This window comes from Condylura cristata, unplaced genomic scaffold, assembly GCF_000260355.1.
Source record: "Condylura cristata isolate star-nosed mole 26May11 unplaced genomic scaffold, ConCri1.0 scaffold00005, whole genome shotgun sequence".
Classification (NCBI taxonomy): Eukaryota; Metazoa; Chordata; class Mammalia; order Eulipotyphla; family Talpidae; genus Condylura; species Condylura cristata.
The window spans coordinates 32,966,793-32,994,688 of record NW_004567106.1 but is presented as its reverse complement, the minus strand read 5'-3'; the positions used below and the strand labels follow the sequence as shown (position 1 = coordinate 32,994,688).

Here is a 27,896-nt window from a genome sequence, read left to right as displayed (position 1 = left end):
TATTCCTTCTCCAACAGCGGGCACCTCCCTCCCGTCCCGCTACTGCAAGTTCCAGGGGCGGGCCGCCCCGGCAGGGCGCGCGAGTGCGGGTGGTAGCCCAGCCCGGGCCGGGAGCACTGACGGAGTTCGCGGCCGCCTAGCAGACCGGTCCAGAGGACTCGGCGCCCCGCGCTCACCCTCCCGGCGCAGCCCCGGCCCCGCCCCCGCCCCCGGCGGCGGAATCAGGAAGCGGTGACGTGCGGCGGCGCTGACTGGCTGCTGCTGCGGGGATCGCCGCCGCCAGCAAATTAAGGCGCGGGGCTGCGGCCGCCCCAGAGCAGTGTTCTCGCCGCCGCGCAGCCGTCCGCACGCCTGGGTTGGGGCTCCCTGGCGCCCCTCCCTCGCAGCGGCTAGCGGCCGGTAGCCACCACCCAGCGGCTTGGGCTGCCGCGGCTGACCCTGGGGCGGGGAGGGACGAAGGACGCGGAAGGGGGTCTGCGGGACCCTGGGGCTGTGCCCAGCTGATGCCCGTCCCCAGCTTCCGGCGGTGCAGCTTGTGGTCGTGCGGGGCGCACTGGTGTTTGCGCACCGGGTTGAGCCCGCCGTTCGTCCTTGTCTGTCCTCTCCCACTAGTGCGAAACCCCTGCAGCGCCAGCGCGTTCCGGCGGCGGGAGAAGCTAGAGACCAGTGTGGAAGTTTTGGGAGGCTGCGGCTGACTGCTCCGCAGACCTCGACTCCGCTGTGACAACATTCAGAAACTTTGCACTGTGTTTCGGTCTTTGTCTCCCCTGGAGAAGCTGGACGGCCGTTCGGCAGACCGGGTTCCCGGCCAGGATCGCGCACAAGGGGCCATGGAGTTCACGGCGTCACCCAAACCTCAGCTGTCTTCCCGGGCCAACGCCTTCTCTATCGCCGCGCTAATGTCGAGCGGCGGCTCCAAGGAGAAGGAGGCCGCGGAGAACACCATCAAACCTCTGGGTAAGTCGGTCTCCCTCCCCGCTGCCCCCTGAGATCAGGGTAAGGGGTGCTGGCTCCCCGTCTTTAAGCTGCGGGAGGCTCTGGAGGGTGGCTGCCTTTCCTGGGTTCTGGCAGCTTCTCACCCCTATGCCTTAGGGTTCGGCTTTTCTTTATTCTTTTTTTCCATTTGGAATCAAGTTTTCTTTGCGGGCTTCACAGCATATTAAATACAATCAGGATCCCATCTCGTGTGCGCTCCATTCTCGCTTCCTACCAATTTATCTAGACTCTGATGTCAAGTTGGATATGTGGGGTGTGTTGGGATGAAAACATTCAGGGCTAGACAACAATAAAACCCCTTTTTAAGCTCAACAGCTTAAAATTTATGATGCCTGTGACCGGTTTGCACATTTGAAGCCAAGGAGAACTGAGACTTAATAGAAACTCGTTGAATTTTGCTTTCCCCTTAAACTAAGAGTTAACACTTTAAAATCATGTCGAGTGCTTTAATAATAAGCCAGTTCTTCCATCTTCTTCACAGAAGCTCTTAGACGTATCAGTTAGACATCATTTTATAACTGTCGTCATTTTCAGTGGAGGTTGGCAAAAACATTAACCAGTAACCATTTCCCAAATTCCTCAACTTTTAGCTATACTGTTTATTTAACAACCTTTACCATTTATAGAAGACATTAGACTCATAGTAAAGGGAGAACAGAGATTATGTTCAGCCCAAGTGAATTGTGTGGGAAAGAAACTGCTGGAGATAAGTGTTTTAAAATCTCTTTACAAGTGAGGTAGAAAGAAGTGTTCCCATCATTACCTCTTGGGTACCCAGAAAATATTTATACATTGTAATAATTTGATAGCCCCCTTCCCCAAACAGTGAGAAGATCAAGTAATAAACAAAATGCTTTTTACTCATTAATTTTTGGGCTCCCTTCTCTTTCCCAGAACTATAGCATCTCACATTCAAAAATAACAACGATAATATGAAAGATAAAGCATGAGAGATGAAAAATGAGGAGACTGGGCAGAGAAACAAGAGAGAACTAAAATTTGCCAACATTTTGAAACTAGGGAAAAGGAAACCAGACTCTTTCTAGAAAGCATAATGATGTCTAAAAATCTCATCTGAGATTTTCATTTCCTTTCCCCACTCTTTTCATTACCCCCATTAAAATCTAAATTTGCTAAAGAAATGGACACAGCCAATTAAAAACAAACTCTCTATATGGAAATAAATTATCGTTGAATTTCAGAGTTATGCTTGTGGCACTTCCCAGCAGTATCCTCTCCTATTTAGGGGGCTTTGAAATTCATTTATAAATGCTCCCATCTCACTTTGGTAGCTACCAGGAAAAGCCAATTTTAGGTTAAAATTCCTGGAGAAGTAGACAATCGATGCCTACTTGGCCAGCTTGTGCTCCAGCTCCACTGTTATTTAAGCATTGATTTATTATTCGCTCTTTACTTTACTGGGGAAACCTATCTTCGACCCAAATTCTGAAGGCTAAAGCCACTCCCAACTCCTTACCCCAAAACATTCACAATGGGTAAATTGAGTTTCTTCCCTGGACCTTAGAGATGGGCTCTAAAAGAATCAGAGGTATTCTTGTCCCTTTCACTGGCCAGTGTGTCAGAGTTCAGTTAGCGATCAAAGAACTGGTCAGGAGAAATACCTGAAGTTTGTTAAGAGAGGATGTGATAGATACCTTGAAACTATAGTGAGATAATAGAGCAAAAAAGAATCTCATGAGTGCCCGTGTCAATACTTTAAATGAGTCCATTTAGAAGAACTGCCTCTCATCACTTGAGCATTTCTTTAAAACGAATTTTTTTATTGAGATATTACTGACATATGTCCCTGTGTTAGAGCATTTCTGGAACATTTCTTTGTTCACTGCCAAACCCTGACATATTAGTACCAGGCTTAGGGAATTTGCTTTTTAATATTATAAGACAATTCCTTTGACAATTTGTTAATTTTCTATAAAGATGTTATGTAAATATTTTTCTGAAAATAAGCTTTTGTCGTAACATGGATTCTCTTTTTTCGAATTTGAAAATACAAGGATAAGAATTAATTTATTTTTAATTTAAAATATTTCCATGAATTGGATTATTACTGTAAGGGAAGTAAAGATAGAAATTCTCTATTTCCAGAGTGCCTTCCCAACAACAAAAAAATATGGAAAATAAAAAAAGACATTTTATATGATATAAACATGCCACGATGCCCACATACCTGTAAAACTTGTTTCATTACCTTACGGGTACTTAGAACAGAGTTGTTTGGAAATCAATTTCACATTGCAGATTCAAGTAGTTTCTTTTTTAAGGGATGCAAGATAATTGGAACAATCACAAAACTCCCCCTGTATTCCATCAACGTGACTGGTGTAGTCCTGGGACCTTATCAGCTGTGGAGGAGAATGGGCAGTTCATAGGCAGCAGTATTCCAGCCTAGCGGTAGATAGCAAAGCATTAGTCCTCCTTGCTAGCCTGGCTTTGGGTTATTTTCCTCCCTTCTAAGACCTTTTTGAGAAAGAAAGAGGGAGCCTGTGTGCATGCGCAAGAGAGTGTGAGAATTTGTGCTGCAAACAACTGTTTTAGGATTACTCCAAAAACAGCCAGGACAGATCACTCCTCTGATTTAACAAGCGGTGTGAAAGAGTCTTTTTTAAGATCTTAGGCTAGAGGGTATTGTAAAGAACACCATGATCTAACTAAAGCCCTGGAATCTGGGAACCAGGTGGAGAAATGAAGTGACTTAATTTTGTTTTGAATTGCATCTCTCCCACTCCCTTACTTTCTCTTTGGGGAAGAGAGGGCTTCAGAAGGGAAGGGAAAGTTCTCTCAGAATGAGAAAGGTGCTAATATTTTTTCTGCTCATGCCTTTAATTTCCATGGAGACAAGCTCCCCCCCACCCCTTGTCTAAGAGAGGGGGTTAGATCCCACAAATTTTGAAATTCAGAGCTGATGTGGAGTAACAAATAGGTATACTTGCTTTTTGTCCCCTAATGATTACCACCTTTCCTTTTTTCCATGTCTTACCTTTCTGTTTGTCAAAGTGGTTTCAGTAATAGTGATTAGAAATTTGGTTCTAGAACTTTATGATTCAACAAGAATGCACGCAGGCATGTTACTCCTTGGGAATCCTGCTTGATTTACACAGTTAGGGGCTATTTCTGCCTTCCTGGAGTTTCTTAGTTTAATTCTTCTAAAGTTTAATCCAGATAACATTTTAGTTATACTGTTTTCCTTCCTGGGTCTTTCCTTGCTGGGTGGTATCAACTGTCATTCTCTATTTCTTGCAGAACAATTTGTCGAAAAATCATCCTGCTCCCAGCCCCTGGGTGAGCTGACTAGCCTGGATGGACACGGGGAGTTTGGCGGCAATGGTGGCGGCAGCAGCCCATCTTCTTCTTCTCTGTGCACTGAGCCACTGATCCCCACCACCCCAGTTATTCCTAGTGAGGAAATGGCCAAAATCGCATGCAGCCTGGAGACCAAGGAGCTCTGGGACAAATTCCATGAGCTGGGCACAGAGATGATCATCACCAAGTCGGGCAGGTAGCTGGCCCTTGGTGGGTGAGGGATTGGGAGAAGGGGATGATGACGCCTTCCTGGCTTAGGGCCACTACAGAAACTGCTAAAACCTTGCTGGTCGCTGGGCTGGTCACAATCACTGAGTAGGTTTGCTCAAGAAGGGCTCCCTTCCAGGCACCTCCTGTTGGAAAAAGCTGCTAAGACAAACTGTTAGGCGTTTGCTCTCTTGGGATGTGAAGATGGGAAAGCCTCATCCCAGTCTTATGGAAAGGACAGAGGGGACAGGGACCTTGGCTCTGCAGCCCAGGAAGACCCAGAGGCACAGGGAAGAGATCTGGAGAGGAGTTTAGGGTACAGGGCAAGATGCTGGTTGCTTGGAGGGAGGCAGGTAGCTTTCCTTTTATCATTGTCAATGTGCAGAAATGACTTAATTTCACCAAAACTAAAAGCAAAACTTAGGCAGAAGAATGACATTTGAAACAACTCTCCAGGTGGGATGGAGTGCAGGTACAGAAGGCCCTTTGCCCCTCAGATAGCCAAGCGGGATCAGGGCGGGAAGGAAGCTGAGAGGCTCCTTTGGGTCCAGGACTCAGGTACACAGCCCTGGCCTGTAGAATCTGGTTGCTCCATCTCTCAGAGCTCTGGGGTCTTGAAACCCAAGCAGAGAACCCTGCTTTCAAGAGACCCCTGGTCTCTTGAAACCCAAGCAGAGAACCCTGCTTTGACTTTCTTTGACAGGAGCTGGTGTTTTCTTGCTGTCACTAAGGAGGTTATGAACTGCTCCTGCAGTTCGTCTAGCAGTTTCATGCACTTGGTAAAGTTACTTAAGATTTTCCTTAATGACAGACCTTTGTAAGAAACAAAACTTTTCACCTAGTAATGAGGACTCAAGGAAGATTACCTAGGTGTGGGAGAAAGTCAGGTCTCTTGTTCACATCTCTAAGTCTTTCCAGGAAACAAAAGCAACCTTTTAAGGGCTAGGTAGGGAGGGGACTGAGGCCCTTTTCCTCTCTCCCTAATTCAAGCCAGCTCCTTAGGGGGTATGCGCTCCAGCCAATTATCTCTGTCTCCCTGTGTCAGGAGGATGTTTCCTACCATCCGGGTGTCCTTTTCGGGCGTGGATCCTGAGGCCAAGTACATAGTGTTGATGGACATCGTCCCTGTGGACAACAAGAGGTACCGCTATGCCTACCACCGGTCCTCCTGGCTGGTGGCTGGCAAGGCTGACCCACCGCTACCAGCCAGGTTCGTGCCTCTGGATTTTCTGCCTGAGTAATAGGAATCCTGCTGGCAAAATGTCTCTGGTCCTGGTTGTTTGAATTTTAAACAGGTCTGTTTTTAAAGCCTGAGTTCTGGCAAGAGAACATTCCAAGCTCAGACACACTCGGGTTTAACTCTGTGAAATACAGGTCAGTCTCTGAAAAGGACAGAATTTGTGCATAGACAAAACACTGTCTTTAATTTGATTTTTCATTGTAATTCATTCCAAAGTTTTTCTTAATTTCAGTTTGGATATATGTTAGAAATCTGGGTCCATTTCATATAGTAGTCATTATTTCTAATTGGAAATTTAAATTGCTTGAAATCTTTTCTAAAGGAGTGCATTTTAGTACAATAGTTGTCTACAGTAAATCTTAGTTTAAATAACACAGTTTTATATGCACATAATTAACATTATCTGGGTAAAAAGTGGTTGTTTTTGACCAGTAAAGGACTTAGAGCTTTTAAGTAAGAAAAGCAAACTCTTTTTTTTCTCTCCATACAATTGTAAATTTAATATCTTTTTAATATATTAAAATGATATAAATTTACTTTCTATTATTTATTGCTAATAATTTTTTCCTCCCTAGATGTCCACAGTTTAAAAAAATCACTTGGGAACTTTTATTTGTCTGCCCTGGACATTATGTGGAGAAAGAGCTGTATTTGCATATGTGAATAATAATAGTTGAAGTTTAAAATAATTAATTGCTTACTTGAGCACAAAACAAAGAACAATATCTCACTTTACAGTTAAGGCTCTAAAACAAAAACCTCACAGCCTTTAATTGGTTTGTGACTATTTTGTATCTGATTGAGTTCTTAACGGAGTTAAGAATTATTTTTAATATACAGATTTAGGAAATTTGAAATGTTGAGTTTGAAGTCTTAGCAAGGCACAGTGAGAACACAGATATTTATGCATACAAGTTCAGATGTAAAATTAAATTTACCTAGTAGTTGACCAAAGTATTGTGCTGATAGTATGCTATAAATGCAGTAGAAAAGAGATGAAAAGCAGGATCTCCCTGCCAGTCAGTAATAGACTAGGTGGGATAACTGCCAGTATGCAAATTGGCATGTTAAATAACAGAATGAAGGAATTTGTGAAAAACTATTGTTTGTTTAATTGAGCAAGAGCCACTAGTTTACAGTAGATATTAAAATAAATAGAATTAGTGTTTTCTGTTATTTATTGCTAAATAACTAATTTACTTTTAATCTCCAAATTTTTTCAATCTCCAAATCTTCCTTCCAAATTTTTCAATTTTGTTCTAAAAAGAGTAAGAGAAAAATGTTTCAGCATGCTCCTAACCATTTTATAGGCAAATCCTCATTTCTTTTTTCAAAGTGTTTCCTCTAAGAAGTTAATCACTGTTATTTAACATACATTTTCTCCATATCTGAAGTTAGGGGGAACTGGTGCAGGCCGGCAGGATTTTGGAAATATGACATGCCTTGTTTATGTTACTAATCTGTTCTGGTTGGAGATGGAAAGCATGTTCCAATACGCTATCTTAACTCAAGCATGTTTAAGTTATTGCTGGAATTTTAAGTCCGAGGGGACTTCAAAGAGGAGGGGCTTCCTGTGTATTCTTTCATTCATCCTGGTTCAGTTTATATACATATATATATGTACATATATATATATGTATATATATGTATGTATATGTATATTGATAAACCAGTTTAATACATTATAAGATAGAAATATACTCAGTAATTTAAACAAGTGTTTGATTTTTTTGTAGTTACTATTATCTTGTTTCTGTTTTCCAACTTTGTTATGGAAGGCTGGGGAACTTGGGAGGTGACCATTTTTGTAATGGTGGTAGAAATTCTCTGTGGTTCTAGGTCTTCCAAACATTTATTTCAGTCTGAAATTCATCAGTCAGCTTTTACTAATGAGAAGTAGTTCTTGGCATTATTGTGTGAACATAATAGTGGGCAGGACATTTATATGATCTAGAATAATGTTATATCTTAATGTAGGACCTTTTCTTTAAAGTTATTGATCTTTAATTAAATTTATCTTTTTGTTAATGTGATTACAAAAGGTGAAGTAATCATTAAAGAGGAAACATTTCATCAATTTCTAGGTCTTTAAGTATTTTGAACCTATTGAGGGGAGGGGTTGTGAAATATGGTGCTGATCAATAAAACAATTGCACTTATAAAATACACCCTTAGAGGATAACACTTGAAAAGCTGTTATGACCATGTCATGAAAGAATACTTCAACAATTGAGAGGCAATTTTGAGCAGCGCTAAGAAAAACATTAAACAGCTTCTATGTTTCCACACATGGACCCTGTTCTTCTATTTTTAGTTCTCTGTGCTCAAACCATTGCACAGACTTCTTTTTTATATAAATGTTGCAAGGAAAGGTTTTGTTACTTGTTTAGTTATAATAAAAAAGATCCTGTCCAAAATTTTGATGGAAATAACCTGTTACATGAATGAAAGAATTTGTCCTTTTATTTAAATGGAGACTTTTGCTGCCCACCTAATTAGCTCTGTACATAATCTCCCCCAGTTTTGGAATGGCTTAAGTTGAGTGGACACCAGGATTAGGATACACAAAGACATACACTTAGCATAATGGTTCAGGTAGAGCAAGTGGCCAGCATGTAATTTTCATTGAGTAGAAGATTGCCTTGCCTATGACAGATAATCAGTGAGTAAATACATGACAAATAGATATTTTTTTTGCCATCCAATTTTTTTTGGGGGGTGGGTGGGTGGAGCTTAGGTTATTTATACATAAATACACTGAATAGCTTGAAGCTTATTCAGTTTGTTTCTACTGTCATTTAGCATGTACTTAACTATTTGATGAAATAGTTGTAGTGTGTAGTGGATCTGAGGAAGACAGGGATTGATCTGTGACTATAAAAGTTACTCAGGTCACTCTATTAAAATTGATCTGTCTTATCAATAAAAGAAACTTTGAAGGGAATCACCTTCAAGTTTAAATAATTGTATTAATTAGGTTTGCTTTCTCTTTTAATTTCTTTCTCTCATCTTTGCTTGTTAGCAGTGCTTGTACTAGGGACTTGTTATATAGTTAGTTTGTCTTTGTTTCAAAAATACCAAATACCCACTTGTAACAATAAGATTTTATATTTGTCAGAAACAGAGCACATGGAAGAAAACTTACCTTTAAAAAATGACTTAGCAGATAATAGAAATTTTATTAAATATTACCCCTTTTTGGTCATTGGTATATTAATATGCAAAACATATTCAGATGTTTTTAGAGTTATTTTAGTACTGCTGCACTGTTAAATTTGATACATATGGTGGTGAATAAAATTCACCATTCAGATGAGGTTTTGTGAACCTTTTGAATCAAAATATTTTGTAAACTACAGAGAATAGGTTTTTTTTTTAAGTATATCTCAATAAGGTTTTCTGATAATTTTCCTCAGGCTGTATGTACACCCAGATTCCCCTTTTACCGGTGAGCAGCTACTCAAACAAATGGTATCTTTTGAAAAGGTGAAACTCACCAATAATGAACTGGATCAACATGGCCATGTAAGTATGCTTGGACTCTCCACAGAGTCATCACACACAACTTCTGCTTTCTGAATCTCTTCCTCTCTGTCAGATCCCCTCTTACACTCTATCTGGGAGTCATCAGATGAAAGCTTTCTGTGAGAACAGCATCATGTTCTTCATGGGATGTTTACTGTTGTTCTCAAGGGATCACTTACAGGGTACCATGTTCCATTTCTACCCAGGAAGATCCAGAACTGTCTACATTTTGACTTTCCTAAGACTTCTGCAGCCACTTTATCATCTGCACCAACTGAACAAAGGGAACATGCATTTTGGAAGCTATGACAGCATGTTGGGGGGTTAAACATCTCATTTCTGTCAGTGGTGTATCAGATAACATAAAGGGAAAGCAGATAAGACCTCTCAAAGTGTGTTCTATAGAATACTTTCATGTCAGATATAATAGAACAACAGGTTACTATAGGCAAATAAATTTGGTTACTCACTCTATATCATTACTCAGATATAGTTACTCATTCTATATCATTTTTGTAAGGAGAATCTTAAGAATATTAAAGATATAGAAGTTTTGCAATCACAAACAAAGCAGATTGTTAATCAGAATATGGAGAAAAGAGAAATTGAAATTCCTAGCTCTTGTCGGTTGTTAATAAACCAATAGCATTGAGCAAGGCCTTTACACATTTGATAAGATTCCTTTTCAAGGAACTCTCAGTAATGTTATGAAATTACATGTAATGATGCTTGAGATTTTATGCTCAGAACATTCTAGACCAACTTACATGCTTATTCTGGTTGAGAACAGTAGTGTTTCTTTTTTCCCTTGATTGCCTGAAAGCTAATTTGTATTTTCATAGTTGTTTTCCTTGACTTAGACATTCTGATGTAATTATTCTCGCTTATCACCTTTATTAAGGCTGTCATTGCCTGAAAACTTTAGTTTTTGTTGTATCTATTTAGTTGAGAAGAATAATTTCAAAATTTTTGCTAAAAAATATGCTTATAAGTAGGTAATGAATTGGAGAATTTTAGACATGATTTCCAATGGCTGGGTTTAACCTGGGGCCAAATCAGTAACTTCAGAAATTGCCAGCATCCATTTACTCACAGGTGATCTTTCTTATCACAGTTAAGTCACAGGAGCTAGTGACTCATGATTCTGCATGGGGTGGTGGAAATGGCCCACAGCTTTCTTGCTATGTTGTATGTTAAAAATGATAGCTGACTTTTTGTCTCTAAGGATTTGTTGGCATACTTGTCCTTTTTATTTTTTAAGTTTCCTTTGACAGATTTTTTCCCCCTCTCAGGTTAAAATTTATGATGTATCTGACATTTTCTATAGGTAAATGATCAATCCTAAAAAATTCTTGAACTCTGCTGAAATCTTTGCAGAAAGAAATAAAATTTCTTACGGTTTTGGTTTTTTCTATATGCAAAACATTCAAAAGAGTTGTTTGAGTCTCTCCAGGAAGCCTTGAGAATTCATTTTTAGAAAAGCTATTAGAATTGATGTTTTTCTTCTAGCATCAGGTTCATGGGTAGGAATAACACTAAAGTGAAATTCAGGAGCTCTTGGTTCTGATTATGCCAGATTTAGACATTGACAAATGATTTAGTCTTCATTGGTTACTGATACCCATTTGTAACTTAAAACTTTAATTATTTAATATAACTTTGTCAGCAGAAATAGTGTGTTCTGAAAATAATAAGGAAAGATTTCTAGATTCTGTGTTCTTTGCCAACTTCTTTGAGTCTGTCTTTATTAGTCCCTCTATTAGATGCACATTTAGTTTTATAACAGGAATTAGTATTTCTAGGAATTCAGGTCTTTGCTTTTTTCTTTAATTTTTAAAATATTTTAGTTATTCGTTTATTTTATTGGAATCTGTGTCTTTGACGAAACAGTTCATGTTTTTATTTAGTGTTCCTTAGCCCCGTGTGGGTTTGAACAGAGTCACAGAGTCCTGGGCTCTGAACACTGACACTTATTCCTTAAGGACACCTGTTCCCAAAGGAACAGACTTTCAGGAATGGAACTAGGGAGAAGGGAGCTTATTTAGAGTTTAGGACTTTTTCTATTTGTGTGTATGTGTGTGAGTGCCCGCACATAAATGCTTTGAAATTTCTTTTTGTTATCTTAGTAGGACATAATGAATGTTCAGGTTGTTTACTTATGTCAGTATTAAAGGCAAGTATTCACTTTCATCACTTTGAGTACACTCCATTTTTGTGATCAAGCAGTTACCTTGAGCTCCTTAGAATAAATGTATTACACAAAGAGGTTGACTTTTTTTTTTTTAATGTATTTCAATTCATTTGAACCACTCATTTGTTTCAGTTACTCCTGCTCAAGTTTGGGATCTTAAAAAGAGGGTTTCTTCAAGTTTCCATTATGAGTTAATGCCCTGTAACTTTAAGTTGGCTTACACTGCAACACACAGGAAATTGATTCTCCATCACTAGGATCTAACGCTGCTGAAGTCAACAAGAACAATTATCCACCATGTGACTTATCAAGCGCCCCCTCTGAGAGCCAGGCTCTCAACCAGACCCCCTGGAGTGAAGGCTGTACATTGTGATCTCTGTTACACCAGGAGAGGCATAGCTGATTTTGAAGATTTAGGTAGTTATGTAGCTGACAGGAGGGAGAATATAGAAAACCTTTAATATCTGAAAGTAACTGCTAATTTTCATTTAATAACAGCAAATTATTATACATATTTTCAACTTTTATTAATTCGCCACTAGTTTACTAAACTGTAATTTTGGAAGTATAACTTCACACTTGCATCTGCATATGTTCTTTGCTTACTCTCCCCACCACCTCTCCACCTTCTTTTCCCTCCCTTCCTTCTGTCCTGACACGCCCTTCCCCCATCCCCCCCCCCATTTACTTAAAATATGCGTGAAAAAATGCTGCCTCTTTAACCAGGGTATTTTATGATTTCTAAATACTGGCCACTTTTATTAGCTAAGGAATATGGAAGATGAGCATCACTTCATTTTATGTTTAGTTCATAAATTGGAAGTCAGGAATCAATGAAGCCATCAGAATAATAACAACAACAATAAAGTTTATATTTATTGAGTAATTCTATGTAGTATTTATGTAGTATTTGTAGTATTTGCTATGTAGTGTTTAATCCTCATCACACTCTTCTATGAAATTAAAACTTTTGTATTTGAGAAAACTGGAGGTTAGAAAGGTAAGTCACTTGACTGGAGATTAGAGAGCTAGAGAGCAGTAAGTTCAGTCCTCTAGCCAATATCTAATACCAACTTGCCTTGCTGAGTTCTTTGATTATTTTTCCACTATAAATAACAGTCTGTCTTCCTAGAATATATAATTTCTTGCTTTAAAAAATTGAGACACACATGTTTACATGTTTTGGTCTAACCAGACTATCAAAAACATTTTATTAAGATTGGGATTTCACATAAATAAATAAACAACATCCAGTGGTTTTTTTCCTCCATTATTTTAGATAGGACACTTGAAATGACCTATAATATTTGCTGTTGTTTAGTAAAATGTCATTCACAGCAGTGACTCTGCAGTACTCTATGTAAATTATTTGCCTTTAGAGTGGAAAGGGAAGATCCTTGTGGTTTTTTTTTTTTTTAAGATTTATTTATGCGTACAGAACTGGGGTACAGACCAGAGATGCAGGGGAGGTGAGAGGATTCATCAGAGACAGAGCCGGGAGCAGAACAGGCAGACTTATGAAGCACACTGCTGAGGGGAGCAGTGGGCAGGTCAGGAGAGGTCTGCTTCAATATGTGGGCCGCCTCTGGGGCCTGAGATCCAATCCACTCTGAAGTGACTGCAGCTGGCTTGCAGTGCTGTGCTTTAACCTGTTGCACCACCAGGGAGGATCTGGGAAGATCCTAGTGTTAAAGCTGAATTTGAAGGTACAGGTTTTTTCTTTTCCTTGTTATCATTTGGCCTGATTAACAATGGATTTCAAATTCAGTCCTTCCCATTTCTTTGATGTAGATAATTTTGAATTCAATGCATAAGTATCAGCCTCGGGTACACATCATCAAGAAGAAAGACCACACAGCATCATTGCTCAATCTGAAGTCTGAAGAATTCAGAACTTTCATTTTTCCAGAGACGGTCTTTACGGCAGTGACTGCTTATCAGAATCAACTGGTGAGTACCATGCACAATTTTTTTCCTGAGTAAGATGAGAATTTAGGGGGTTCATCCCATTTTCTTAGAGAGGAGAACTATCCCAGCATTCAAAGTAGAAGATCACTTTGGAGAGAGCTATTGCAAATCCGCCCCAGACTGTCTTAAGTGTGTTGAGTAACTTGGCTCAATGTTATCATCTTTTCTAGAATCTTTAATATTCTTTTCCATAGCCCCACCCTAACATGACCCAATCTGCCTTTTTAAATCTATTTCTCTAGAAAATAACCTACTGCATTTTCCTCCTGGTAGAGCCACATGAAGTATATAACTTATCTACACTCATAGGGTTATAAAATTTAGTAGTTCATTAATATTGGTACTTTATTGAGGCTCATTCAGCTGTAATCTAGAATAGATAATTTTAGTAGAATTATTTTTAAATGTTTCTTTAGATAATGAATTATGATATTTAATTAGCATCAGGACAATCTACAATATTGAGTTACATATTTCCTTTTGTTATACAAGTTAAAATTTATGCATTCATTCGTCCATAAAAGTTAATTCAACTCAGTAAATATTTATTAAAGTCTTATGCAGGAAGGGCCAGGAGCTCTTAGATATTCCCTGTATATTTTCTTCTTTCATGTTCAGTATAACTCTGAAGGGCTTAGTGTGATAATCACACTTTATGATGAGGCATCTGAAGCCATAAGAGGATAAGTAATTTTCCCATAATCAGGAAGAACCAGAAATAGCATTCCTTTCAATAAATGGAACTCACATTGTCATCTTATTTGACAAATTTGGCTGTGTGTAGCCTTTCCAGATCTTCATATTTTGATTTTATTGGGGTAGTTGCAGATAACTAGGTCTGTGGCTTTCCTTTCCTCTTAGTTTATAGTAAGAATGCTGAGGGAATAACTGCAGGGTGCTGCCTGATAGAAGCATCAGAGTTTAGAGTTGGGTGATTACTGGAAGAGACATATGGAGATTCTTTGGTCTAGATACTTCAAGACAAGCAAAAGGATGGCGCTGGAAGCTCATATTACAACAAGAACTAATATTTGGATAGGTATTGAGTAAGGCATCATTTTAACTGCATGAATTTACTTAATCCCTGCAGTGATGCCATGAGATAGGAATAACAGCTTTTTTACTCTACATTCTACAGCTGGGAAAATTGAGGCATCGAGTCAAAGAAATCACCCAAAGTGATCTTACTGCTCTGCTCACATATTTGAACTAGGTGGTTAGAAGTTAAGAATTATCCTTTCCCTCTGAGCTATAGAAGCCTGATGTTCCTAGGAAGCAGAACTTCAATTTCTCTTATCTTTTGATTCTGATGGACTCTGAGACATTCTTTCTAGAGGGTGCCAATGCTTTATGTGCACCTAATAAGATGCTTTAATGACATTTCATTTAATTCTTTCTTTTCTACCAACTTTTTATTTAGATAAATTTCAAACAAATTAAAAGTTAAAGAAATGGTAAAAAAGAATCCATGAACTTTTTACCCAGATTGAATAAATAGTATTTTGTCATATCTGCTTTACTGATCTTCATGTCTTTTTCCTTCTCTGTATATAGGTATATTATATATATCTACACACACATATAATATATGTAATCTATATAACACATATATAGCAAATATATATTTTTCTCCTGCCTGAGTCACTTCTAAGTTTCATACCTCATACTTTGCCTATATACACCTTTGCAAGTATTTGCTGACAGTAAGAATACAGTATTTGTAACTGTATGTCTTTATTATAGCTAGGAAAATTAATAACAACCACTCCTTATTATCATCTAAAATTCAGTTTATACTCACACTTTCAAAATAGACTAACAAATATCTTTTATAACCTCAAAATCCCCATTCCCCCCAAACCAGGATCTAACAAAGTTAATGGTTTAGGTTCATTACTTTCAACACAGAAAATCCCTCCACATTGTTTTTCTCAATACCTCAGTTAATTCTCAATACCTCAGTTAATTCTGACACTATCCCCAATGAAGGCTTCATGAGTCCTTCTTTGTAGATGAAGAAGCCGAGGGTCATAGTGGTTAAGGCACTCACCTAAGTTCACAAGTCAGGTAAATGACAAATATCTTGAGTATTTGATCTTCGGGGTCTCAATTCCTGCTTTCTGATGACTTTTTGCTAGATGGACAAGCCAAAGATGTGGCCATTGACAGTGTCAGAGATTTGAAAGCTGAATTAGAATATGTTTCTAAATTAAAATAGGTTAAGTTACTAATAAACACACACCTTGTGTGTATCTATAGCAAATGTTTATTTCTGAGATTATAAATATGCTTGAAATCCAGCTACATGTGCCTAGCTGTTCCTCCTGCGTCATTAGATATAACGATTAATCTTATTAAGATATTATTTCATTGCTTCATAATACACAATAGACATGATTAGATTTAGAACTATTCTTTTCCAGTAGATTCTGCTGTGTTTGAGTTCATTTCTATACATCTACTACCAGCACAATGCTGTGTGTGAATGTTGTGTATATGTGTCTATACACACATGTATGTGAATGAAATTCACTTAATAGTCAAAGATTTGATTTGCTAATCAATGATGACTTTTGTGTTTTATAGACCTCATAAGACAAATAAAAATTTATGTAGCATGTGTTCAATAAACATGGCATGAGTAAAACAATTTGTGGGTTGAGTATTTCACTTGTCCTTATGCAGTTTTCTTTCCTATTTTAAATTTATGCACACAAGAGCTGGGGTGCAGGCCAGAGCTGCAGGGGGTGAGTGGATTCACCAGAGACAAAGTGAGGAGCAGTACAGGCAGATATAATAAATACATAGCTGAGGGGAGAAGTTGGTGAGACAGGAGAGGTCTGCTGTGCCATGTGGGTCAGCTCTCTAGCAGGAGATCTAACTCATGCTGCAGATTGCTTCATAGTGGCTGTGATTTAAACCTGGTGCCACCAGGAAGGGCCCTCCTATGCAATTTTCTAAATTTTTAAATTTTTAATTCTTTCTAGGCCTCCCCACCTCTACTGCTTCTTTATTGTTATACTGTGTTTGTGTACTGATTTCTGATAGCAAACATATAATAAGAAAAATACAGGGGTAACAAATAAAATAAACATGTATTTAGGATAACTACTAGAATTTTTCCACTCACAAAGAATAGTGAGAAAAGAGTAGATGAAGATTTAAAAGTTTACATTTAAGCTCGCCTTCATACCTGTTAATATTGGAGACGATTGTTATTTTTATATATATCAAAAGCAAAATAAAGTTTCCAACAGAATTTGTGGACAAGCTTCTCATTAATTGTAACTGGTACTTTTATTTAGGCAAAATGAAAATTAGATATATTTCCTTGCTATTTCTTTCTCTGGTTTTTGCAAGGAAATGATTACATTTCTTTACATTATTAGATAAAAGATAAATACATTACACTTTCAACAAACTGTTTTATAATTTAAGATTTAAAGGTCATACATTGTTTTTGAGCAGGCAGACTATGACTGTAGAGTTGAAGTGGAGGTCAGTTTTCATTTTGAAATGCCTTTGGGCAGATCTTTTCCTGATAATTGGGGAAATGGTCTCTGAGGGCCAATTTCACCTGTGGTTGGGAACCCCAGACAGATTGAGCCAAGTGACATCATGTGGAATAATAGCCGGTGGAAAGGTCCCCTTCTCTTCCGTATAGCTGGCAAAGTCAAAAACTTACACCTTCAAGCCTTCATTTATCTACAGAGAGAGGAGATGTTGAAAGAGTAGGCTTTTCCGCTTAGGGAATGCTTTGTATTTGTTATCATTATGATAATATATGACAAAACAGGTATATTTTGGCTTCAGTTAGTCAGCGATTTGCATATATATAAATAAACACTAAGTTGCAGGATTTCTTAAATATATACCATTCTCCTTGTTAACACTTTCATTTCTGAAATGAAAAACATTGCTACATTAAAACATGTTTTTGAATTATAAAGAAATATACCAGTATTTTCACATGGATTTCTTCACCTATTACATTTGCAGTTGACTTTTTGGGTCCTTGTTTCACTACTAGTACCTTTGACATGGGTGATACTCTTGAACAGCATTGTTTTGTATTTTGGGAGCAAATGAATTAATGTCCAGCTACCTAACAACTCAGGTATTTTCATCAGTTTTCAAAAATCTAACATTTTCAGTCATCCTAAATTTCATAAATGGGTATAAAACTATCTAAAAGAATGAATTCCTTTCAATTAAACTATGTCCTTTTATTTAAATATCCATGGAATAAAGTCTATGCCTGACCTTTAAACTCTCATGATTACCTAGAATGTAAATTGTTTGCAATTAAAAATTTATTTGTGGCCCTCCCTGGTGGTGCAGTGGTTAGGACGCAGCACTGCAAGCTAGCAGCAGCCACTTCAGTATGAGTTCGATCTCCCGCCCCGGAGGTGACCCACATGGCACAGCAGACCTCTCATATCCACCTGCTGCTCCCCTCAGCAGTGTACTTCGTCAGTCGGCCTGTTCTGCTCCCCACTCTGTCTCTGGTGAAGCCTCTCACCACCCCCTGCACCTCTCTCATGTACCCTAGTTCTGTATGCATAAATAAATCTTTTTTAAAAACCCAAAATTTAATCTTAAATTAGAAAGCAAAATAAAATGCTTTTTTATATGAACTCAAAAAGAGCTTAAGGAGCTCTTGTCCAAAACTGCACAACATTGTCTATGCGGATATCTCTTAACAAGCCTGTTCCTTTCAGGGGCCGTAGATCCAGAGTATAATAATACAGCAAGTATGTTGGATTCATCAGGAAGTCCCACCCATGGTCTCTGCGCTACTTATCATCCTCCATGAAACCTGTTCAAGATGGTTATGGCCATCAAAGTCCCACATACAGTTTGAGTGATAGGAGATCCAGACAGCTTTTCTTTGTTTTCTTTCCTGTATTACATTTCATGAATATTTTCCCCCACTAGCTTCCAAACACAATTATTTCTCTGGAAATAGATAAAATGGCTCTAAAAAATGTTAAATGCTTGGTTATTGTCTTAAGCTCCGTTTCTAACTAGTACACTAGAGTTCAGTCATTGCTGTAACTAATAGGTAAATCTAGGTGATGTACTGTTTTGAAAACTTTGCTACAGTTTGGAATTACATCAAAATGTAAAGAAAGAGAGTTACTTTTGACACTCTTAAGGATTATAAAAGCATTAAAAAGACACTACAAGTAGAAATAAATTTAGACTAAATCAAACATATCTGATTTAGTTGAATATAGTTCTCATCTAAGTTATGGTAGTGGTATTATATATGGTGACACTTCAGTTGAACAACACACATGGTTGTAAATGTTTATACCCTGTGACAACTCTACAGTCACCACACACTGAGCCAGTAGTCTTTACCTTTGGGCAATAATGAAGGACAACAAATATAATTCTCAGGGCAAAGGAGATCTAAAGTCCTTCTTTATTTATTCTAACAGATAACACTTTCTGTCCTTTCAGTTTGTAGACTCACAGCTTGATCTTTGTACATTATTTAGAGTGCTCGCTATTGAAGGACTTCTTTTCAAAATTTTATCACATTCTCTGCCATTGTCCCCACAAATTTTTAACCATTGTCAAGTCTATTCACCTCTTAATTTTATAAATGAACTCATTGGAATTAAACTTGAAAGAAGCCTTACTTTTATTTAATGTTCCACTTAACAATGTTGTTTCAGGCTGAATTTTTATCTGGATTTTTTTCACCCGTAATGTCACTAGCCCTGATGTAGATGTGATGTCCCCCTTTTCAGTATCACTTCTTTTTCAGGATAGCTGTGCAGCTCTTTGCCTGCTCCTTGAAATTTTAACCTCCTTTGGGGTGAACTATGAGTTATTTGTCTTTGCATAATTCAACATTTAGCATAGCGTACAATAAGTAATCAATTCTCATTAAATATTTGGTGGTGAATTAATGTGGATGTATTTTCATGAGCTATAAAGTACTTTAGAAATATAAAATATTTTAACTTGTAATTATTCAGGAGAAAGAGGCAGTTTTTGTCCTTGAGAATTTTAAAGTCTGTTGTTTTATAATCTTAGGATATACTGATTTCTTAAACTTTAGAAAATGTCTATAATTTATTTCACTGAAATAAAAACTTGCTCTTTCATTGTAAAAATTAACCCTATAAGCTATAACCTAATCAGAGAAAACAGCTGAAGCAATTTTACCCTTCATAAATCCTCGAGCATTTGAGCAGTAGTCATGTTTGAGACAGAGCTGCTTATCATTGTCCATTAAGTAGGCTGAAGAGGAATTAACATCTTTTTGACTGATCAAGAATCTAAGTTCATAAGCTAAAAATGTGCATTTCAGAGATAATAACAAGTCCCCTAAAAATTAATAGTCTCAAATAACCAATGCATCACTTGCCAGGGTTAGTGATAGAGAATTGCAATTCTCTTGGCAAGACAGTGTGGGAAGCTCTGTATTTAGCCAGGTAAGTCCTTTCATTGTAGCTTTTGCACTAGTAAGCTCACGTTGAGAAAATTTGACAAGGATAAAAATGCCTTTCTTTTGTAAGAAAAACAACTGTTTAGGTGTTCCTGGTTTAAAATAAATAGTAAATATACTCTGATCAGAAAAATCATTGCCTTTTGACAAAATAGTATTTCAAACTGTATTGGGCTGTGTGTTTTTATAAACTCTTAACTTGAAAGAGGAAGACTTCTATCTATCTGTAACTTCTTTTTCCAGAAAAAGACACTTTATTTCTCTAAAGATGAACATGGGTTCTAATGTTGATGTTGATAAGCAATGATATTCTCTTAAGGTTTCTGTTTCTCTCATTTAGATACTGACTGTGCTGGATCCTTTCAGCTCTAACAATCAGGAATTTTACAAGTAGATTATCATTTAATCAGTGTTTCCTTATAGCTTTTGCTTCATCACCTAATATGCTAATAGATTTCCTTGGAGGCACAGTGTATATGATTGAATGGCCTTCTACATTAATGTTAATATTATGGGAGTCATGACTAGCACAGTATGGACACAGTAAATACTTCAGGCTATGATTCTTAATAGGAAGTTTTTCTTCCCCTCCCACTCACACCGAAAGCATAGAGTTCTTGAAATAATATGGAAGCATACACAGGCAGAATAATTTGATTCATATTTAGTCAAATGGAAAGGGAAACAAGGGAATAAATATTCTGAAAGCTAAATTTATGCCATATATTTACATCATGAGGCTATTGTGGTATATATACATACCCCAGGATTAATAAATATTGTCAAGTCATCATGAGGCAACATTCTTATTTTTATTCCCTGTTATCCACTAATGTTACATTCTAGACTACTCCATATAGGGGCTGCACTCAAGCCAAGATGTAACCTTTCAGTACTCTCTCAGATACCTCACAGCTGAGACACAGTGTTCTTTAAGGCTCCCATTCCTAACTGTCTCAGTTGACTGTTCTCTAGACTCAGCTGTCCTCAACTACCTCCTTTTCTTTGAGGCCTTCCCTGACCACTGCACCAGGCGGCTGTGATCCCTCCTTCTGAGATATTTTCGACTCTTCTCATGATACTCACAGACTTAAGATATTCTTAGAGTCCCATGGAAAATAAACAGACTATTTCTGATTTACTTCTTTGACCTCAGAAATGATACTGTTTTGTTATCCATTCTTTCCTTTTCAGATAACCAAGCTGAAAATAGATAGCAATCCTTTTGCCAAAGGATTCCGGGACTCCTCCAGGCTCACTGACATTGAGAGGTAAAGAGAATTTTGGTTTATTGTTTTATCCAGACAAGAAAAAAGAGAAGAGCGAGTTTGTAAGTGTGTGCTCCTTTCAGCATTAAGGAACTATAACTTTACAGCAGTCTCCGATCCTCTGCCTGCCACATCCCTCCTTTACTTAGAAAGCCGGTAGATCTGTTTTGCCAACTGGTGCAACTGGTTCTAGCCTATGGTCAATTTCTTAGTGAACTGATTTCTTTGAATAGGACATTTATTCATCTGTGAAAAACATAGGGCTTCATTGTTATCAATGACTCAGTCTTCTTGATGATCTTAAACTTTGTCTTCAGTGGCAATTTGCAGACAAATGGAATTTTGATGGATTTTTGCTTTCAGAAGTGGATATATTCGCTAACACAAAGAATTTATTGGTAACTTGGTATTTTGGAGCAAAGAGATGTAATTTAATTCAGGGCACATGATTTTACCTGTAGTGTAGACTGCTAATATTTAATAGGAGAGGCATCTTACCTCAGAACCTTTAGGAAGACAAATGACAGTCTTGTGCCTATAATTTACCTCACTTTTTACCTAATTAAAGTAGTTCACACAGTATGAGACAATCACTGTCATGAGAGTGACTATATTGAGATATACAGTTTGCATCATATGAATGTCAAAATAATGCATGCTTCTTCAAATTGATTATTTGTACCTCTTAAATATAATACATAATTTTCTGTATGCATTCCTTTTTATTTTATATTTTTCTGTTTTAATAAAAATATTTAAGGTCTACTCTTAGTAAATTTCAATTATACCACAAAGTGTTATCAAATGTAGTCATTGTGTTTTATAGTATCTCTTAACAACCTATTCATCTTCTGGACATTCTTTTATGTGGCTTCAAGTTTTTATAGACAGGTAGAGTACCCTAGTCACCAGCCCTCTGCTTTATCTTATTTTCATATCTTTGTGTGATTTCCCTACCAGTGCTCCACATTTCTTTATTACCTGTCACATGGTTAACTCTGACCTCCACACTACTCCCCACCCTGACCTGGCAATGTAAATTAAGGGATAATTGCCTATTTTAGCAACATATATCTGATCTTCCTGGAGACTTCCCAAGTGACAGAACATAGTGGGGTAGTTTTGATTTGGGAGGAACAGATAGAGACTTGGTGGGGGAGGCAGAAAAGCTATATTGGACAGGAACTGTGGGGCTTGAGTAGGAAAGAAAGATTAATTAGTTGGAGAGCATGACAGGTGGTTGGGTTATTGAGGTCAAAGAGTCTTCAGCTTGCCGTTGAAAAGCCATTGCAAAATGCAGAGAGAATCCAAGTGGGTAACTCTCCCAGTAGCTGGGTCATGGGCAGATAAAGAGGCTGCTCTGGTTTAGACTTCACTTTCTCATCTACTTGCATGTCAGAGGCATGGATTCAGATTGGGTTTATGCAGCTGGCATTATAACGTGCTTTTTCCCAGTTTTAGTCAGGCATAGGGTAGTACTGAAGACAGTGACTCAATGGGTAACTGTGCTTTGCTTGATAATGTATGTCATATCTCTTCAGAGTGGGTGTGAGCATGATTTGTTGAGAAACAGGCAAGGGCTTGAGACTCAGGTCTGCTTTTTACTGACTGAGCGATCTTGGAGAAGTCACCTAACCTTCAAGTCTGTTTCCTCATCTAGAAAATGGAGAAACTAGCCCTGCTCATTCCATAAGTTTATTATGAGAACCATGTAAGACGACATTTATGAAAGCACTTTATCAATCTAACAGTGTAAATTCATTATAAGTTTCTCATCTTATTAGATAAGCATGCTTTTCCCCAGCTGGGTCTACTTTTAACAGTCTTAATAAACTACTCTTAGAGTAAAAATAGCCCCTTGGCTGCACATGTGTGCATGAAACTCGACTCCCCAGACCGACTGCCCTTCAGAATGACAGATTTGATAATGCATGCAGCCACATTTTCCACTTATTGAATAAGCATCCTGATGTGGAGAGCACTCACATGTACGTGAAACTAAGTAGCTTTCAATGGTCTGAGGGCCAAGAGAGCATCTATGTGACTAGCTGAAGTTTGCAAGATGACCTAAGTAGTGTGAAATTGGCCAAGGTTTTGGATTTCATTTCCAGGTATTTAAGTCTGAATTTTTCCTAAACAGCCTTTGGGGATGGAACAAATCAGATCAATTGATCTTTAGAGACCTAAAGAAATTAAATTAGTCTGGAGTCAGTTACTGCACTAAACCATCTAGTAATTGAATTGCTCCTTGTAACTGATTGAAAACAGCCCTATCTGTAACAATATAGGCAGCTTCTCTTAAGAAGAGATCTGAGAGAAAAACACATCTTTTTATGACATGATGACAGAAATTGCACTTTTCTAACATAATTGAGTATGATGTTATAAATATGTGACCTTAATGATTTCAAATTTCCTGTTCCAGATTTACAGCTTCTATGTGGGACACCCAAACAAAAATGTCTGTAGGATTAGATCTGTTTGCCCTATGTCTCTAAACTGATTGTATTATACCTTCTACAATTACACAAGCTTTGAGGAGGCTCTCAAAGACATTCTGGTTTTCTTGCTCTCATTTTACCAGGTTCCATTCAGAAAACGGAATCTCTCATACACTAGATGTGTAGTCTTATTCTATACTTACAAAAGAAAACCTGGCTCATATATTAGTTATTTAAGTTTATTATTATTATTATTGTTATAACAAATAGTATCAGTAGGGCAATGTATGTCTCTGTACATATTCTTTATCTTTATCATATGATATATACTGAAAACAATGCTGGGTCAAAAGATATACATATTTTTATCATAATATTATTTTTAATTATTAAAAATTTTAAGGAACCCTAACTGTTTAATGGTAGAATGGTTTATTAAGTGTCTAGATCATACAATGGGATTTTTAAAATTGCAGTAAATGTATGTAATATAAAGTTTACCATTTTAACTATTTTTTCAGTATACAATTCAGTGACTTTAAGGCATAGTGTTGTGCAACCATCACCATTATCTCTTTTCAGAATGTTTTTATTATCTCAAATAGTAAATTTGTACCCATTAAACAGTCACTTCCCATTCCCCTCCCCTGGCTCCTGCTCATGTCTCTTCTACTCTGTCTTTATGTATTTTCCTAATTTAGGTATACAGTATAATTGGAAAGAAACCTATGTTGTTTTTGTTTGTTTGTTTGTTTTTATGATGTACTTATTTTTTACTGAACTGGGGCACAGGCCAGAGGTGCAGGGGCGGTGAGAGGATTCACCAGAGACAGAGTGGGGAGCAGAACAGGCAGATCGACAAAGTATACTGCTGAGGGGAGCAGCGGGTGGGTCAGGAGAGGTCTGCTGCACCACGTGGGTCACCTCCGGGGCAGACGGGGATCGAACTTATGCTGAAGTGGCTTTAGCTTTAGTGCTGTGGTTTAACCCATTGCACCACCAGGGAGGGCCAAGGAACTTATGTTTTTAAGACTTTCATGCATACTGCCAAATTTCCTTCAATAAGAATTGTTAACCTCATGGCCAGGAGTGCCCTTCATTTCTACCCTTGTTGAATATGATCATCATTTTGTCATCATTGCCAGCTTGATAGGTGAAAATTTGTATTTTCTTTTGTAGATTGTCCTGTTTATATTTGTAACCCATTTTTTTCTTTTGAATTGTTCATCTTTTTTTTTTTTAAATTAATTTATAAAAGTTCAAGACCATGTTAGGAATATTGGTTTTCTTTTTTTGGTTTTGTGTGTTGGAATCTTCTCACCAGTTTAGAAACTAGTTTTTGTTTTTGATAAGGAGAATATCTTTATACAAGATTGTATATCTTTATACAAGAATCTTTAATATAAATTTATAATCTATATTATAAAGATATATTCCCCACTCCAAAAATATATAAATATATAATCAGCTATAGATTTTTGTATCACTTTACTGTTTCTTAGTTTTTATATATTAATATATACAACATTTATTTCAATGAGCTATAAAATAGACATATTGCTGTGTATGTTTTCCAAGTGACCCCCCACAACTATCTGTTAACATACTCTTCCCCTTTAGTATACTTCTCCCTTTATCATATACTAAGTTCTTAACATAGTAGTTCTTTCTTTATCAATCTACCAGCATTACATTGTTGTAAATCTGTATATTGATACAATTTGTGTGTGTGTGTTTTTTAATGATTTAGCTATGCATACAGAACTGGGGTAAGGCTAGAGTGCAGGGGGTGAAAAGATTTACCAAAGACAGAGAGAGGAGCAGAACAGGCAGACTGACAAAGTACACTGTTGAGGGAAGCAGCGGGCGGGTCAGGAGAGGTCTGCCGCGCCTGTAGGACAGTTCCCTGGCCAGGGATTGAATTCCTGCTGCAGTGGCTGTGGCTAGCTTCATATTGCTCTGCTTTAACCCTTCGCACCATCATCGAGGGCCCAAATTGATACAATTTCTAAGTATCCGATGATACCTAGATATCTGCTATAGCACATCGTAGGCCCTTGTACTTGTCATTTTTCAAATGCTCCCAATCTTTGGAATCATTTTCTCAGGTCTTCCCAAAATGTCAGTGGAATTATAATTGGGTTTGTGTTTACAATATAAAGTATTAAGACTACCTTCTAGGAGCATATCATATGTTTGTCCTCTAATAAAATCTCTTCTTTAGTTCTTTAGAAGTTTTGGCATTTACAAGTTTGTAAATCCTAATCTTTTCTTAAGGCACATAACTAGTTCTCCCAGAACTGTACTTTCCAGTAAATGACCATCAGCCACTGATAGGTAGTGTTTTTAGCATGGTGACGAGACTATTTTAAATTATGTATGTGACTCACATTGTATTTCTATTGGCTAGGATGCAATAGAGAGATATTTTGGAGGGAAGAAGGTTTTTGAAATAGTATTTTTGTTAGAAATCTATCTTTAGTCTTTTAAAAAAACTATGGATTCATATGTCTTTGGCATGTTGCCATTTTACTGAACTTAAAAAATTTCACTTCAATAGTTTTTCATTTTAGTCTCTTGAGTTTTTAGTTAGATTGCTCTATCATTTGCAGAAATGATGATTTTTATCTTTTTCTGATAGTTAGGCTTTTAAACATGTCTTTTTCTTGTTGTATAACACTGACTAAAATTTCCAGGACATATTGGAAAATAATGATAGCATTTTTCTCCTGTTCTTGACTTATGTAGCAGTGCCTCTAGTGTTTGAACTTTATATATGGGTTTTGCTGGCTGTTGTTCTAGGCGAATATTTTCTGTTACTGATAAAGAATGTCATTCCTATAATATAAAGATTGTTCTAAACCTAAATTAAGAATTTTTGTTATTTTGAATTTATATTTAATGCTCTCTTAACATCTATTGGGACTACTTTAATTATTTTTCTACTTTTTTTTTCCTTGAGGTAACATTGTTAATGATGTCTATGTTTTAGAAATATAGGATCTCCCTCCTCAGGTGTGCTCATCAGGCCCACCACCAAGACACCCGTAGACCATTGTGCTCTTTCTCCACATTGCTTTCATCCCTGCTCATCGCCTCTGCCTCTGGTAACTTCAGTCCCATAGTCAGATCTCTAGAGTTAGTACTCAATTTGACTTTATCTGACCCTTTATATGGCTTCTCTATATTCTCCACATATAAGTGACTCTATCCAGTATTTATCTTTCTCTTCTGACTTGTTTTGCTTCGCATAACCCCCTCCACCTCCATTCACATTGCTCCAAATAGCAAGCCACACTCCTCCACACTCACCTTATCCCTTATTGCTTCCATGTCAGCAGCTGGCAACTGCATACTTCACAGTGCTCCAGCAAGACTGGCAGTTATCTTTAATGAATCCTTTTCTCTCAGGTCCTTCATCCAAACTGTCAGAGAATCTTTCAGAATATACCCAAAGGAGTCTACCTACTTCTTACCACCTTTACTGCTATCACCACTATCTAGGACACTATCATATCTTCTTAGATTATTACATTAATTTTGTGGTTCATCTTCCTTACTGCCTTTGAGTTAATTTTCAAGTTGCAAGCCCAGTGATCTTGTCAAAGAAAGGAAGTTGGGCCACATCATTCTTGCTCAGAGTTCCCCAGTGACTCATCTTTTCATTCCTAGCAAAATACAAGATTTAGACAAGTTCTGAAAAGGCCTTAGAATCTGAGCCCATTCCTCTGAACACTACCTTTCTCTAGCTCACTCTGCTCAGCCACGCACTTTCTAGCTCATCTGTAGAATAGCATTTCTGTTTGTTTAGTGTTAGGAGTTGAGTCTAATTTTGAATCAAAGTATGTATATCTTTGTTAAATCTACCAGGTGCAAACCAACAAAGGGATAAGAGTTTAAATCTAGTAAAATTTGCCAGTGTGGAAATGTGACTATTCTGCTTAGGCTGCTGAGTTGTCTCGAGCGAGTACAGATAGCCATGGGAAGGGAGTTTCAGCTTTGCCCTGTTCAACTACCCTCTCTGCTTCTAGGTAGAAGCAGGGAACCAGCTGCTCCTGCCTCAGGCCCAGCAAACCACATCACGACTCTTTAGGGCCAGAAATGTTCAGGGCCTCATTCCCTTTAGTGTACCCCAAACTGTGTGCTGATCTGCAATGCTACTCGGGTCCCTTCATCCTAGCTTCTAGCCGTGAGACTCTCCTCTCCATCAGTTTCAGAGACCTGCTCTAACTCTTATCCTCTGCTGCTGCAAGCTGGGCTTTAGGTGAAGCTC

The 27,896-nt window shown here is 37.7% G+C and overlaps 1 protein-coding gene across 1 annotated transcript in view; it reads left to right on the top strand.

Annotated features, from left to right (window-relative positions):
- The first annotated feature begins 830 nt into the window (after positions 1-830).
- The window catches only part of TBX20 (T-box 20), a 38,203-nt gene continuing 11,137 nt past the window's right edge, over positions 831-27,896 (top strand). The window contains exons 1-6 of the mRNA XM_004676850.1: positions 831-957; positions 4,258-4,513; positions 5,570-5,734; positions 9,181-9,289; positions 13,272-13,430; positions 21,109-21,185. Of these exons, the coding sequence (XP_004676907.1) occupies positions 831-957; positions 4,258-4,513; positions 5,570-5,734; positions 9,181-9,289; positions 13,272-13,430; positions 21,109-21,185 (893 nt within the window). The remainder of the gene's footprint in view (positions 958-4,257; positions 4,514-5,569; positions 5,735-9,180; positions 9,290-13,271; positions 13,431-21,108; positions 21,186-27,896) is intronic.